The sequence below is a fragment of the Triturus cristatus genome, chromosome 7 (assembly GCF_964204655.1).
Source record: "Triturus cristatus chromosome 7, aTriCri1.1, whole genome shotgun sequence".
NCBI classification, from domain to species: Eukaryota; Metazoa; Chordata; class Amphibia; order Caudata; family Salamandridae; genus Triturus; species Triturus cristatus.
This window is the reverse complement of record NC_140590.1, coordinates 1,007,538,366-1,007,555,895: the sequence shown is the minus strand read 5'-3', so window position 1 is coordinate 1,007,555,895 and position 17,530 is coordinate 1,007,538,366. Positions and strand designations below refer to the sequence as shown.

General features: G+C 45.7%; 1 protein-coding gene across 3 annotated transcripts in view; it reads left to right on the top strand.

Annotated features, from left to right (window-relative positions):
* P4HA2 (prolyl 4-hydroxylase subunit alpha 2) overlaps positions 1–17,102 on the top strand; it is a 388,236-nt gene extending 371,134 nt beyond the window's left edge. For 2 of the 3 annotated variants that reach the window (XM_085618047.1, XM_085618048.1), the window contains exon 15: positions 14,880–17,102. In XM_085618047.1, the coding sequence (XP_085474173.1) occupies positions 14,880–14,950 (71 nt within the window). In that variant the 3' untranslated portion in view covers positions 14,951–17,102. The remainder of the gene's footprint in view (positions 1–14,879) is intronic. The other variant, XM_085618049.1, reaches the window with a different exon arrangement.
* Positions 17,103–17,530: the final 428 nt, after the last annotated feature.

Genomic DNA, 17,530 nt, shown 5'->3' with positions numbered 1-17,530 from the left:
AATTGTCACTTTTTTTGCGAAGAGTCTAGCTGTAGTTTTTGAACCCTAGCCCTGCCGGCACCTAGGGAAACCTAGCAAACCTATACATTTTTGAAAACTAGACACCCAGGGAAATCCAGGATGGGGTGACTTGACTGCCTCCCACCATGGTCTGTTACCCAGAATCCCTTGCAAACGTCAAAAAATGACAAAAAAAACACATTTTCCCCACATTTCTGGGATGGAAAGTTCTGGAATCTGCGTGGATCCACAAATTTCCACCCACCCCACGTTCCCCAAAGTCCTACAAGAAAAATGGTACCTCACTTGTGCGGGTCGGCCTAGTGCCCGCGACAGGAAACGGCGCAAAACGCAACGTGGTCACACCTCAATTTTGCAGTGAAAAATGACCCCTTTTTGGCAAAGTGACTAGCTGTAGTTTTTGAACCCTAGCCCTGCCGGCACCTAGGGAAACCTAGCAAACCTATACATTTTTGAAAACTAGACACCCAGGGGAATCCAGGATGGGGTGACTTGACTGCCTCCCACCATGGTCTGTTACCCAGAACCCCTTGCAAAGGTAAAAAAATGACAAAAAAAACACATTTTCCCCACATTTCTGGGATGGAAAGTTCTGGAATCTGCGTGGATCCACAAATTTCCACCCACCCCGCGTTCCCCAAAGTCCTACGAGAAAAATGGTACCTCACTTGTGCGGGTCGGCCTAGCGCCCGCGACAGGAAACGGCGCAAAACGCAACGTGGTCACACCTCAATTTTGCAGTGAAAAATGACCCTTTTTTGGCAAAGTGACTAGCTGTAGTTTTTGAACCCTAGCCCTGCCGGCACCTAGGGAAACCTAGCAAACCTATACATTTTTGAAAACTAGACACCCAGGGGAATCCAGGATGGGGTGACTTGACTGCCTCCCACAATGGTCTGTTACCCAGAATCCCTTGCAAACGTAAAAAAATGACAAAAAAAACACATTTTCCCCACATTTCTGGGATGGAAAGTTCTGGAATCTGCGTGGATCCACAAATTTCCACCCACCCCGCGTTCCCCAAAGTCCTACGAGAAAAATGGTACCTCACTTGTGCGGGTCGGCCTAGTGCCCGCGACAGGAAACGGCGCAAAACGCAACGTGGTCACACCTCAATTTTGCAGTGAAAAATGACCCTTTTTTGGCAAAGTGACTAGCTGTAGTTTTTTAACCCTAGCCCTGCCGGCACCTAGGGAAACCTAGCAAACCTATACATTTTTGAAAACTAGACACCCAGGGGAATCCAGGATGGGGTGACTTGACTGCCTCCCACCATGGTCTGTTACCCAGAATCCCTTACAAACCTAAAAGAAATGACAAAAAAAACACATTTTCCCCACATTTCTGGGATGGAATGTTCTAGAATCTGCGTGGATCCACAAATTTCCACCCACCCCGCGTTCCACAAAGTCCTACGAGAAAAATGGTACCTCACGTGTGCGGGTCGGCCTAGTGCCCGCGACAGGAAAAGGCGCAAAACGCAACGTGGTCACACCTCAATTTTGCAGTGAAAAATGACCCTTTTTTGGCAAAGTGACTAACTGTAGTTTTTGAACCCTAGCCCTGCCGGCACCTAGGGAAACCTAGCAAACCTATACATTTTTGAAAACTAGACACCCAGGGGAATCCAGGATGGGGTAACTTGACTGCCTCCCACCATGGTCTGTTACCCAGAACCCCTTGCAAACGTAAAAAAATGACAAAAAAAACAAATTTTCCCCACATTTCTGGGATGGAAAGTTCTGGAATCTGAGTGGATCCACAAATTTCCACCCACCCCGCGTTCCCCAAAGTCCTACGAGAAAAATGGTACCTCACTTGTGCGGGTCGGCCTAGCGCCCGCGACAGGAAACGGCGCAAAACACAACGTGGTCACACCTCAATTTTGCAGTGAAAAATGACCCTTTTTTGGCAAAGTGACTAGCTGTAGTTTTTGAACCCTAGCCCTGCCGGCACCTAGGGAAACCTAGCAAACCTATACATTTTTGAAAACTAGACACCCAGGGGAATCCAGGATGGGGTGACTTGACTGCCTCCCACCATGGTCTGTTACCCAGAATCCCTTACAAACCTAAAAAAATGACAAAAAAAACACATTTTCCCCACATTTCTGGGATGGAAGGTTCTGGAATCTGCGTGGATCCACAAATTTCCACCCACCCCGCGTTCCCCAAAGTCCTACGAGAAAAATGGTACATCACTTGTGCGGGTCGGCCTAGCGCCCGCGACAGGAAACGGCGCAAAACACAACGTGGTCACACCTCAATTTTGCAGTGAAAAATGACCCTTTTTTGGCAAAGTGACTAGCTGTAGTTTTTGAACCCTAGCCCTGCCGGCACCTAGGGAAACCTAGCAAACCTATACATTTTTGAAAACTAGACACCCAGGGGAATCCAGGATGGGGTGACTTGACTGCCTCCCACCATGGTCTGTTACCCAGAATCCCTTACAAACCTAAAAAAATGACAAAAAAAACACATTTTCCCCACATTTCTGGGATGGAAGGTTCTAGAATCTGCGTGGATCCACAAATTTCCACCCACCCCACGTTCCCCAAAGTCCTACGAGAAAAATGGTACCTCACGTGTGCGGGTCGGCCTAGTGCCCGCGACAGGAAGAGGCGCAAAACGCAACGTGGTCACACCTCAATTTTGCAGTGAAAAATGACCCTTTTTTGGCAAAGTGACTAACTGTAGTTTTTGAACCCTAGCCCTGCCGGCACCTAGGGAAACCTAGCAAACCTATACATTTTTGAAAACTAGACACCCAGGGGAATCCAGGATGGGGTGACTTGACTGCCTCCCACCATGGTCTGTTACCCAAAACCCCTTGCAAACGTAAAAAAATGACAAAAAAAACAAATTTTCCCCACATTTCTGGGATGGAAAGTTCTGGAATCGGAGTGGATCCACAAATTTCCACCCACCCCGCGTTCCCCAAAGTCCTACGAGAAAAATGGTACCTCACTTGTGCGGGTCGGCCTAGCGCCCGCGACAGGAAACGGCGCAAAACACAACGTGGTCACACCTCAATTTTGCAGGGAAAAATGACCCTTTTTTGGCAAAGTGACTAGCTGTAGTTTTTGAACCCTAGCCCTGCCGGCACCTAGGGAAACCTAGCAAACCTATACATTTTTGAAAACTAGACACCCAGGGGAATCCAGGATGGGGTGACTTGACTGCCTCCCACCATGGTCTGTTACCCAGAATCCCTTGCAAACGTAAAAAAATGACAAAAAAACACATTTTCCCCACATTTCTGGGATGGAAAGTTCTGGAATCTGCGTGGATCCACAAATTTCCACCCACCCCACGTTCCCCAAAGTCCTACGAGAAAAATGGTACCTCACTTGTGCGGGTCGGCCTAGTGCCGCGACAGGAAACGGCGCAAAACGCAACGTGGTCACACCTCAATTTTGCAGTGAAAAATGACCCTTTTTTGGCAAAGTGACTAGCTGTAGTTTTTGAACCCTAGCCCTGCCGGCACCTAGGGAGACCTAGCAAACCTATACATTTTTGAAAACTAGACACCCAGGGGAATCCAGGATGGGGTGACTTGACTGCCTCCCACCATGGTCTGTTACCCAGAATCCCTTGCAAACGTAAAAAAATGACAAAAAAACCACATTTTCCCCACATTTCTGGGATGGAAAGTTCTGGAATCTGCGTGGATCCACAAATTTCCACTTCACTGTTTGGTAGGTTTCCCTAGATAGCCGCCGAGCACCGGGCCAAAAACCAAAGTGACCCCCTTGCAAAACCAGGTGGTTTTGCGATAGGCCATTTTGATGTTGCCTCACTACGTTTTGGGCCCTTGCCTGCCGCGGGTACTTTGGCCTCCCACACAAGTGAGACACCATTTTTACCGGGAGACCTGGGGGAACGCTGGGTGGTGGTAAATTTGTGTGAGCCCGGTGATGCCACAACTTTCCCACCCCAAAATGTGTGAAAAAAGTGATTTTTTCAGCTAAAATTGAGGTTTGCAGGGGATTCTGGGTAAGGAAACGTTGGGGGATCCACGCAAGCCATACCTCCCTGGAAGCCGCCGGGTGTCTAGTTTTCAGAAATGTCTGGGTTTGGTAGGTTTCCCTAGATGGCCGCCGAGCACCGGTCCAAAAACCAAAGTGACCCCCCTTGCAAAACCAGGTGGTTTTGCGATAGGCCATTTTGATGTCGCCTCACTACGTTTTGGGCCCTTGCCTGCCGCGGGTGCTTGGGCCTCCCACACAAGTGAGGCCCCATTTTTACCGGGAGACCTGGGGGAACGCTGGGTGGTGGTAAATTTGTGTGAGCCGGCTGATGCCACAACTTTCCCACCCCAAAATGTGTGAAAAAAGTGATTTTTTCAGCTAAAATTGAGGTTTGCAGGGGATTCTGGGTAAGGAAACGTTGGGGGATCCACGCAAGCCATACCTCCCTGGAAGCCGCCGGGTGTCTAGTTTTCAGAAATGCGTGGGTTTGGTAGGTTTCCCTAGATGGCCGCCGAGCACCGGGCCAAAAACCAAAATGACCCCCCTTGCAAAACCAGATTAACTATTGTTCCTACAGCGCGAGAATTTTGGAATAATATTGCAAAGAAAATGTGGCAGACATTTTGAGGTTTGCAGGACATTGGGGATAAAAAAAGTTTTTGAATTCACAAGAGAGACATCACCATGAACTCCCATGGGTTTTCCACAATATCTACAGTTGGTGGGTTATTCTTGCATGGAAAGTGTACCTTGGCAGAGAAACTAAAGACAAAGATTCCTGCACAACCATCTATTCCTCAAACACACACACATACTGGTTGGATTTGGCACGAGGGCGAGTCATGGTTCAGTGTATTAAATTTTATTAACAAGAGATTTCACAAAAATGAAATGCACTGTCAATAATTAAATTCACAAAAAACCAAACCAATGACTCGCAGCTCGTGAGCTTCAAAGCCACGTCAAGGCACCAACCACTTTACAGGCCATTCACACACCTTTCATACGTGATACAAACAAGACCATTCGCACCACCAGGCACAAAAGCAACACATTACAAAATTCACCAAAAAGGGACAAGGTACACCCTGCTTCAGAAAGACAAATATTACTTTACAGCCATCTAATCCGCAAGCACACACACATACTGGTTGGATTTGGCACGAGGGTGAGTGATGGTTCAGTAGATACAATTGTATTAGCAAGTGATTTCACAGAAATGAAATGCACTGGTAATATTTGAAAGGGCGAAAAATTGAACCATTGACTCACAGCTCGTGAGCTGTAAAGCCACGACAAGGCACCAACCTCTTTACAGGCCATTCATACACCTTTCATACGTGTGAGACATACAAAACCATTCACACCGCCAGCCGCGGGCCCATCACATAACAAAACTCACACCAGCACACAGCGCCATTCAAGGGCCCATCACTTTCACACGCCCACAATCCAGACACAGCAACTACACAGGCTGATGGATTGCGTGGAGTGGCACTCAGCTAGCAGTGTGTGTAGTGACCAGCAGAAAGTCACTACTCACACACAGCCAGCCGAGCACCAGTCCACACACACCGCTAGCCAAACACCAGTCCACGCACACCGCTAGCCAAGCGCCAGTCCAGGCACACCACCAGCCAATCACCAGTCCAGGCACACCGCCAGCCAATCGCCAGTCCAGGCACACCGGCAGCCAATCGCCAATCCACGCACACCGCCAGCCAAGCTCCAGTCCACGGACACCACCAGCCAAGCACCAGTCCGCACACACCACCAGTCCACACACACCGCCAGCCAAGTACCAGTCCACGCACACCGCCAGCCAAGTACCAGTCCACGCACACCGCCAGCCAAGCACCATTCCACGCACACCGCCAGCCAAGCTCCAGTCCACGTACACCACCAGCCAAGCTCCAGTCCACGGACACCACCAGCCAAGCACCAGTCCACACACACCACCAGTCCACGCACACCGCCAGCCAAGTACCAGTCCACGCACACCGCCAGCCAAGCACCATTCCACGCACACCGCCAGCCAAGCTCCAGTCCACGCACACCACCAGCCACGCACCAGTCCACGCAGGCCGCCAGTCCATGCACACCGCCAGACCACGCACACCGCCAGCCAAGCACCATTCCACGCACACCACCAACCAAGTGCCAGTCCACACACACCAACAGCCAAGCGCAAGCCAACACACACCGCCATCACATTTAGGATTTTTTTAGAAAAAAATAAAAACAAAAACAAATCGCAAATAGATACAAATCTTCTAACAGAAAATCAGCAACTAAATACATTGCACTAACACCAACCTTGAAACAGAATCAAATTATCCAAAGAATACAGACCAGGCAGTTCACTTTACCACTCATGACTGCTCCCAAAAATTCTTTCGCGTGTGGTACGCTCTAAAACAAGCAGAGAGACACAGTGCAGGATGAGAAGGACAGTCGGGGCAGTACATACGACTCTCCTTCCGCGAACCTCTTCGCCAACAGACTCTACATCTCCTACTGGGAAAATCTTTTGCGGGTGTGGGAGGAATGTGATCTGGAAAGTGGCGTTCTTTCAATCTAACAACATCCTCCACCACTCCAACTCTAGGAACACTTGCCTGTTCCACTACAACAAGGCTGCCTATTACAGACTCCTGAAACTTAGCAAAAGTCATCTTTGACTCAGGGCAAGAATCCTGGAACACAACAAAAGCATTAAACATTGCCAAGTGGAAAAGATGGATAGCCAACTTCTTGTACCAAATGTAAGCCTTACGAAGAGCAGTGTAAGGTTCCAACCTCTGATCTACTCTGTCAACACCACCCATGTGCCTATTATAGTCTAAAATGCACACAGGTTTGCGCGCTTCAGCGACCTGACCCCAAACAGTCACAGGTGCAGTGCTTTCATCATGGATGGTAGTCAGCATGTAGACATCTCTCCTGTCTGTAAACTTCACAGCAAGAAGCTCCTGGCAACGCAACGCACTGCACTGTCCCCGCACAAGCTTTTGACAAACAAGTTATTTCGGGAAACCTTTACGGTTAGAGCGGATTGTGCCACAAGCAAGAATGTCCACTTTGGCCAATTCCCTGAACAACCGCACACCAGTGTAGAAGTTTTCTACATATAAATGGTGGCCTTTGTTAAAAAATCCTCTACCAAGTTCCCAAACAATTTTCTCAGTCACTCCAAAAGTGGACGGACAACCAGGGGGGTTAATCCTAGATTCCTTACCGGTGTACACCCTGAAATTAGAGACATATCCAGTCCTACTGTTACACAGCATATACAGCTTTATTCCATAGCGTGCCCTCTTACTAGGACTGTATTGCCTAAAAACCAAGCGGCCCTTGAAGAACACCAAAGACTCATCCACTGCAATTTCTTTCCCAGGGGCATAAATCTCAGAAAATCGATCAACAAAGTGATCAAGGACAGGCCTAATCTTAAAAAGACGGTCACAGTCAGGGTGATCTCGTGGCAACGCTAAACCATTATCAACAAAATGCATCATCCGAAGCAGAAGCAAATACCTGTCACGAGTCATGACTGCCGGAAAAATAGACGTTGCCATCAAGGGACTGCTAGACCAATATGAAGACATTGATGGCTTCCTTAGCAAGCCCATCAAAAAAGTTAAACCCAAGAACTTCTTCATCTCTTCAACATTTGTGGGAGTCCACCGGGTAGCTCTAGAGTGTGGCCTAAGTCTGGCACTGTTGTCCCTCAAAAACTGTTCGGCATACAAATTAGCCTGCTCAACAATCTCTGCCAAAAACACGTCGTCCATAAACAACTGAAAAAAATTAACCGGCAAAAAGTTTTCAGTATTCACTCTAGACCCTGGAACACCAGTAAACTCTGGCAATGCCGGCTGCACCATGCCAGGGGCAACCCAGAGGTCATCACTTTCAAAGGGAAGCCTTGCAGCCCCAGCCTGCAGCCCAGATGCCTCTTGCCGCACTACACCAACGGGAAGCCTTGCAGCCGCAGGCTGCAGCCCAGAAGCCTTGCAGCCGCACTATCGGCACATCAGTCTCCTCCTCTAACACAGGCACTTCATCCGCACTAAGAGTATCTTCATCATCTGATGACTCCATACGGAGAGACAATTCACTGACAGAATCGTCCCCTGCCTCATCTCCCTCAGATGCAGAGTCAGTCTCTGAACCAATATCAGAGGAAGACTCAAACAGCAAACCAACAACCTGCTGAGCAGTAATCCTGCGGCTAGCCATTATACTTACTAAGATTGAAGACTGCACAAACAAGTCAACAACAACCAACAATGTGTAAACCAAGTAAAGAAATGTATACCTTTATCACAATGATCAATGTACTCAAAAACTATAGAATTCAATTACAAGAGACAGCTACACTCACCAGAATCTACTTTGCAGTGACACAGCAAAAACCAACGATATCCAACTAGAAAGAAAAAAAAAAAAAAAATTACTCACAAGACAACAAAATACACATCGAGCACAAATGCAAACAGTTTTTGCCAAGGGGTCGCTTCCTAAATAAAAAAGAAGACATCCCTGGTGACTAGTGGGCTTTTCTGCCCCCTCCCCTGGGACCAGAAACGGACAGAAAGACGACCGTTCTGCCCCCAGGGGGGGCAGAAAAGTCTTCTAAATAATTAGGCCGCAAAGGAAGCGACCCTTGCCCAAGGGGTCGCTTCCTACATAAAGAAAAAGACATCCCTGGTGTCTAATGGGCTTTTCTGCCCCCCCTGGGAGCAGAAACGGGCAGAAAGACGACCGTTCTGCCCCCAGGGGGGGCAGAAAAGTCTTCAAATTATTATGCCCGCATAGGAAGTGACCCTTGCCCAAGGGGTCGCTTCCTACATAAAGAAAAAGACATCCCTGGTGTCTAGTGGGCTTTTCTGCCCCCCCTGGGGGCTGAAACGGGCAGAAAGACGACCGGTCTGCCCCCAGGGGGTGCAGAAAAGACTTCGAAATATTTTGCCACCCTAGGAAGCGACCCTTGCTCAAGGGGTCGCTTCCTACATAACATAAAAGACATCCCTGGGGTCTAGTGGGCTTTTCTGCCCCCCCTGGGGGCAGAAACGGGCAGAAAGATGACCGATCTGCCCCCAGGGGGGGCAGAAAAGTCTTCGAACAATGTTGCACCCCAAAGAAGCGACCCTTGCCCAAGGGGTCGCTTCCTACATAACTAAAAAGACATCCCTGGTGTCTAGTGGGCTTTTCTACCCCCCCTGGGGGCAGAAACGGGCAGAAAGAAGACCGATCTGCCCCCAGGGGGGGCAGAAAAGTCTTCGAATTATTTTGCACCCCAAGGAAGCGACCCCTGGGGGCAGAAACGGGCAGAAAGACGACCGATGGGGGCAGAAAAGACTTCAAAAAATTTTGCACCCCTAGGAAGCGACCCTTGCCCAAGGGGTCGCTTCCCAAATTTCACAACACACATCCCTGGTGTCTAGTGGGGCATCCCTGCTCCACGATCGCGACGCTGTGCGCGATCGTGGAGCAGGAATGCCCTGTATTGAGACATCAGGGGAGAGGAAATACTCTTTCCTCTCCCCCGATGCCTCAATACTAAAAATATCTCCCCCGCGGCCCCCACCGGACAAGCAAACCTACCTCTAACCCCTTGGACGCGCTGGAAGAAATGGATTCCAGCGCGTCCAACGCTTCCTGATGACGCCGGCGTGCGCTGTGCGCGCTGACGTCATGGGGAAGCGTGGGGGGGCTCGGGGGTGGCAGCGGAAGCTCTTCCGCTGCCATCCCCCTCTGTGGGGGCACGATCGATGCCCCAGGGGGGGAGCGCCAGCGCTTCCCCCGGGGGCTGTGCTCATGACGGAGCGGTTCCGTTATAAGCACAGCCCAACCGATGCTCATGACGGAACCGCTCCGTCATGAGCATCAAAGGGGTTAAAGGAGAGGGCACATGAACTTTAGCACTGCCCAGTGTCCTAAAGCCGACAAAAAGAAGGTCAGAAAAAGTGGAGGAGGAAGCCAAAAGTTTGGGGTGACCCTTCAGAGAGGGCCATTTTCCCCAAAAAATAATAAACATATACGAATGAACCAATCTCACTTGTTGAAACAATCTAAATTCCTAGATATTCTTTATCACTATATAGGATGATTGGACCATTGTTGTTATATCTGTTCACCCCATATATCGATTAAATGATATTTGTTAAATCAAATTCAATACATGAGGGCAGATTATGTTTTCAGTTAAGGCCAGAAGGCACTATGGGATATGTATTTCTTTTGAATACCGTCATGACAGCTACAATGATGAAACCGAGTATAATGTGTCAATAATTTGTTTTATATATAGGTGCGGTTCTGTCTGCTTGATTCATTGGTAATCGTAAGCTTGATTATGTTTTCACATAAGTTTATGTACAATATACGTACACAGTGTCTCGTGGAGTAGAAACAAGCATCTGATGTCTATTAGAAATACGCCCCTACTGATGTAATATTTAAAGGCCAAAATAAACTGTTGTGGTCATGTGACCAAGACTCGAGAGGGTTGAAACTCGTTATCTGTTTTCGTCTGTCTAAAATACAAATGTACGTACTCGATGTCTCGTGGAGTAGAAACAAGCATCTGATGTCTATAAGAAACACTGCTGTAATGACGTATTATCTAACCCCTTCCACGCGGGGGTAATACCCTCGTGGTGCGGAGGGAGGGGGGGGGCGGCGGCGGTGGCGCTGTGCTCATGACGAGCCCAGCTCGTCATGAGGCACAGTGGAGCGGTGCTCATGACGAACTGAGCTTGTCACGACCCTGCCCACTGATTAATTCTCCCGCACAGGCGGGGAATGAACAGCGCGTGGGCGGGCCGCGACGGTTATGACGAGCCCAGCTCGTCATGAGCACAGCTCCACTGTGCCTCATGACGAGCTGGGCTCATCATGAGCAACGAAGCGGTTAAAGGCCAAAGCCAAAATGAACTATTGTGGTCATGTGACCAAGACTCAAGAGAGTTTAAACACGTTATCTGTTTTCATCTGTCTGAAATAAAACTTTGCTATTTGAAACGGGAGCTATATATATATATATATATATATATATATATATATATATATATATATATATATATATATATATATATATATATATTTATGTCATTTTTCTTCAAGGTACATAGACTTGGCATTAAGAATAGTAAATGTATAGTTACCCATATGTACAATACTTGGTTGTCGATAGTTTGGCTACTTTATTTTTGTTACAAAATATTTTTGTATTCAAGAATCTGATTTACAGCCAGATGTAGCTACTCCGTTCTGTTAGTATTTTTAGTCTTGTAGAAATTAGCAGGTACTGCAGTGTTTAGAGCTGCCTTTTACTGCCCTTTGTAATGCTAACAATGATGTTTATCCCATTATAAAACATGGGGTTCTGAAATCCGTGAATAAAAACCCTTTTCTAATTTCTGTAAAATAGGTAACTTGTTACACACCCAGTCACCTGATATAAAGAATTGACAATGTAATAACTTATCATAGTTGCATTCTGACATCACATTGCCTGCTGCCAGAGCCAGCAACTGAGCAGAAAGTCAGGTAATGGAGAATAGTTAAAACAGCTGTTTAGAGAATGAAACGAAACATGGCTTTTCTTTATTCTGGACTGGTTTTCTAGCTGTACAGGTAATTATAGAAACGTTAGCATCTTTCTGCATGTTTCCACACATTTCAAGCTACTGCGTTTTTTTCACTCAAAAACTGGCTAAACTGATTTTATTATCTTTTTGCATGTGTTTAATTTTGCACTAGAGATTCTATTTTTATTCTTCATGTTTACAAACATGCTTTCACTTTCCATGAAAGAGCTATGCACCAAGGGTTTAAGTGGTTTGTGGAAAAGGTAATGGTGTGACCATGTATTATAAAGAATAAAGCATCCCCGTCGTACATTGTAAGGATATTGCAAAACACCTTGGAGTTCCATACCCTTTTAAAGGAACTTGACCTTCAGCCTCATTCCTGTATATGGTCATGGAACTTCTCTGTGACTTACTGTAACCTTATATTGTACGACAGGGGGTATATTATTACAGAAAAGTTCTGGTTCTGCTGTTTTATAAATGGAAATAAACAAGTGTTTTAACTTTATACCAAATGCCTCAATCTGGCTGCACTATGTCATTTAGATCATTATCAAGCTAATTAGACATTTTGAAAATTGCAATCAAAGGACTCCACTAAAGGTTGCTTTTACAAACCATGTTGTGTAGCTTATAACGTGGTTATTTGTTTCACCCAGTGATGTGCTTGTTGCAAAGGGGAAAGTTCTCACTTTTTGTTATTAAACACCTGAAATGCCCCGAAAGGCTATGTCTCATGGAAACTGATGATGAATAGTAAGGACGTTTTTCGTCTCTAACGTTAGGCCCATCAGGGCACAGATTTATTATTTTCTGATCTTGTATGAAATGCTGAGCCTAAAATTCAGAAGCACAGCAGAATTCCTTTGTAAATCTGTATTTTTTAGTGCTTGATGTATGAGATTATTAAGAACAGTGTTTCTATATAGCTCTTATTTCTGCTTTTTTTACATTTCATTGAGCTGTAGATAAGAGGTGCTATAGTTAACCGACTCATTAGCGCTCTTAATAGCCTTAAGAGGATAAAGGACAGAGACTGACACATTACACATTGAGCTCAGTAGTGAGTGCTTAACTCACCGGGATAGTATACTAGCAATAAAAATACTTTGCACAATTTGAGGCCGGTATACATAAACCATTTTTGCCCCCTGTGAAACCAGATGGAATTTCTGGCCTCAGCTTAAAGCATTAAGGCATATTATTGGTAGACTCTCCACTTGAGCTCCTGCCCAAATGCACTATTCAGGACCTATCTCTGTGAAGTCATCATGTGACCCGTCTTGCTCACCCGCACCCTGTCCACACCAGCTTCCCTATCCCATCTCTAATACTGCTCCCTCTCCTTGCCAAGCCATCCTCCCTTCTGTTGACCTGGTGCTCTGCTCGCCCACTGTTGATGGCCATGTCCAAAAGCTTCTCGACATACCTCCCACATCTGCCTGTTCAAGACAGGATTGCCTCTCTGTGTCCACCCATCCCACCAAACCTCTGCCTACTCCTTACCAGTGCTTAATCTGAGCTGGACGTTTCCGGTGATCAGCACTGGCACTTAATTGTCAACAGCAGCACTTATAACAGTCTGCCACATGGTGACACTGTCTAATTTGGAGATGTACACAACAACAGTTGCTCATTAATTCAATATCCATTAAAATGACTACGGGCCTTAATATGACTTAGGCGGTGTGGCAGCAGGCCACCACGCCAGCGGCCTGCTGCCACACTGCCAAAGCCATAATGCGACTGCCTGCAGGAATCCAAGTCAGGTGGTCCTGCAACGGCTGGCCCACCGCAGTGTAGGACCGCAGGACTGTCAGGTCCATGCCCTGCAGGAACTGGGGGTGCATGCAGACGGGGGGCACACCATGTACCCCCCTGCATGCATCCTTTGTCGCAGAGGCACTAGGGGGGCCTGGAGGATCCCCTTTATTTCCTCACCGTCACACTTTTCATGGTGGGCTCGTATCCATGAAAACTGTGGCAGTGAGGAAACTCCTGATATGCTTGGCGGTGCCATAGTGGCACTGCCAGCCTATTAGGGGCCACAGACCGTTGCAAGACCACCGCCATGAGACCGGTAGCAGCGGTCTCATGGCAGTCCGACCACCCAACTTGTTAGAGGGCAGTTGGACCACTGGTGCAGCGGTAGCCATACCGCTTCCGTGAGTTTGGCGGTCCATCAGACCGCCAAACTCAAAATAAGGCTCTAAGACCTGCTGCCCAAGCCATTCAGGTAGATTTGGGGGTATAGAAGAGTGTGAAGTGTCACACTTTTAGGAGTGTGATTGGTAGTAGTTGTGTTGGTACTGTCATTGGCAGCACTGGCAGGGTCAATGGGTGGTGCAAGCTGCAATGACCTATTTATTTTATAAATTATGAATTGCTTAACCCCTTGCCTCTTGCCACTTGCCACTAGCTCCCTCTACTCGTACCTGATCTCTGCTGCTTGCATGATCACGCGCTCTACCCTCTCTAAATTTCCTCCTGGTGTTTTTCGTTTTCGAGTGCCCACCTCCTTCGCCCATCCATGATATACTATATCTCCCAATACCGTGTACAGCACTGTAATGGTTTGTAGCAATTTCAGCTAAACCAATCCATATACATGAATGCTGTCAACTGTTCACATAAAAACTGCAGCACTCGCACTTATGTTTGCAAAGAATGTGTCGTAACTTACTGGTAATCTTCATTACCCCGATTAAGGTCCTCCTCGTCCCAGTCCCTTAGGGGTTATCTCAACGCTAGTATATCTTTTATGTTTATTACATAAACCCCTCCCACCCACCGCTATGCAGGAGGGAGGGAACAGATCTGGGACGAGGAGGACCTTAATTGCGGTAATGAAGATTACCAGTAAGTAACAACACATCACCCCCTCATATGTCGTCCTCGTCCCAGTCCTTACACAAGTGAGAACCTCACAAGCAAAAAACATCAAGTAATGCAAAATAAAGTGACAAACACTCACAGTATCGAAAAAACAGGCATGGCGGTGGGTGGGAGGGGCTTATTTAATAAACATACAAGAAATACTAGCATTGACATAGCCTGTTGGGAGGCAGGATTGCCTCACTTGTATAAGGACTGGGACGAGGAGGACATATGAGGGGTAATGTGGACCTGTGTGCCTCAAGACTATGGTACCGCCAGCCTTCTGTTGGTACCCATGAATGTGGAAAATAAAAGCCCGCAGGTAAAAAAATTTGCCCTAGAAAAAGTGTGATGCTAGCTATATAATCTTTGAATATGACCTGTGGCTAATGCCTGTTATTTATCCACAGTTTCGAACAAGTGGTTCCATGAACGAGGGCAGGAGTTCTTGAGACCGTGTGGATTGACAGAAGTCGACTGATGAACATCTCCTCATCAATAGTACTTTGGATTGTTCCCAGAGGTCTTCCAGTTCACACCTGGCACCTGCTTATTTTAGGTCCTTGAAGATTCAAAGGCCAATGGATGTACAATTTTTGAAGTGTCTTCTTTGACTTGTTTTGCTCAGTTCCTTCTCATTTTGGAGAAGAGCTGATAGAGTTGCCGGGCTGGTGCAAATGCAGTACATGAAATAGGCAGGGTTGTTACAGTAACGTAGTACTTAATAATCCAATGACTTTCTATTATGATGCAACACAGTGTGGACTTTCCTTCTAAAAAAAAAAAAAATTACATTTCATATGCCGTTGACAAATGTATATTTCTTGCAAATGCTGTTTTTTATTGCACGGCAATTTGGCACTGGAAACTTAATGCATTATACTTATTTTACTAGGGTGAACATTCAGAAGCAAGTTGCATAACCTTTTTTCACCTGCTTGTCATCAGTGCTTCTCTGACCCATCTGGCGACTTATGCGGCATCCTGTGTGAAATGAGTTGGTGTCCTCATCCACAGTTCCTAGCTGTCCAGTGTCTTTTGCATAGAACTGCATGCAATATGGCAACGTGTTGATTTTTTTTTTTAACAAAGATCAAGTTCTGAGATGTTATAATGCTCAACTGTAGGCATTGTCAACTTCTCTCACATCCCAGGAGTGATTCAGTTCTACAGTGGCCTAATGTGGACACCCTCCAACAGCACTAATTCATACCTTGAATTGGCACACCATCTGAGATGTTAACTGTTAGCAGTGTCTGCCATTCAAAAATACATTCTTGAAAAAAAATCCTTTCGAATTGGATTTTTGACTTTACAGATGTCTCACATTTCTTGAAACCTCAAGAGGTCATCCCTTTTCTGTTCTGGAGTTATATGTAATGCTCATCTTCTGCTAATAAGTAATAATGAAGATTTGATCATTTTTTTTTGTATGTCTTTCTATATTTGTGAACTCAATACTTCAGTGTTTTTATCATAGCCAATGAAAGACCTGTTATGTCTTTTATACCTCAGATGCTTCAAATGTTAAAATGTTTTTGTATAAACATGTTTCTGATATTACTTGTCGCTATCAATGCCAATCCCATCAATTTCAGATGGAAGTCTAATGTTCATTTTACAGCTCTGAAACGTTGCATAGCACCCATCAGCATTTAACTTCACTTACCAAACTAGTGTTTTCAAATATTAAAAATACATACAAATACATACAAATCTTTCCAGGGCTTAGGAACAATACCCGTATGTATGTTTCTATATCTTTACCAGTCAACTTTAAAAAAACAACTATCCACTGAAAGCCTTCTACCTAGTTAGAGTCTCACCAGCTTTCAGTTGAATGCATTGAACTTATGAAATGGGTCCGGGTACAAACTTGTTCCCCTCTTTGCTTCGAAAGGTTTGGAATGCACAATCAACTTGTAAGCGAAATATTGCCTTATGTTAAAAAAAGAACTAGTGTACTGATTTGCTGTACTGTATTTGTTGCTATACTTTTATTGTACTGTTGATTTTTATTACGCCGTGTGCGATGATAATTGAATCAGTAAGACTTACCTCCAGTGCTTTCCTAGTGAGGCCTGCTAACTTTGTTGAAGTTCTTGACCCGGAAATCCTACAATAATAGCAAGGTGCTGTCTCCAAAGAAGCTGACAATAAATACACTAGTCACCATGTATTACTCTTTCACTGCCAAGATCACAGAGCTACAGCACTGGCTTGGTATTTGTCAGTAGCAATTTTTGCCTTGAACCTAGGAGGACTATTTACCTGGATACCTAGTGCGCAAATCACAAGTCAATGAGGAAGGAACTCTTCTTCCTTTGGTACAGAATATTAACATCCCAAGTGTTTGGTCTTGGTTCTATTGTCCTTGACTATGCAGAGTACTGTAGTTGCCCCAGTGGCAAAGAATTAGCAGTTGTGTGATGAGCTGGTAGTGTCGACATATCAGTGGCACACATTATTCTTTGGTTCCATCGAAAGTAGACTTGGTTTATGAATCTGGATCCTGGAAGAACAGTGTGAACTTTCCAAAGTGTGAGGTACAGTTGTTGTAAAGTACTGCCGACTATTAATGTGAAATTAATTTTATATCTTGATGAATGATTAAAACTGACTAGTGCAAAAAAGTTATTGATTTCTTGTTGTGTCTTAGAATGTTCTTATTCCCTTGCATGTGGTCTTTGGAACACAGAAAATAAGTGCGCATGTAAATGACACTGCAGCAAAACGACCGAAGGTGGGGCGAGAGAGGTCGTCAGAGCACAGAAAATAAACAATTACATATTATGAGACTATTTATTCCTGTAAAAATATGTCAGTGTGATGTTATCCACTGACCTCATCAGCCATGTGTGGTTCTTCTCATATTCAAGAAGCATTAGACAAGCCAATAAATCTGGCCTTTGGTAGCTTGCAATTTTTGTATTTCTATTTTATTGCAAACACATGCAACAGACAATAAGATTCAAAGTTAAAAAAGTAAATATGTAGCTGTATAATTGGGATGGCATATGCCTGCAAAGGAAAATAAGTCAGTAAAATCGCAAAATAAAGA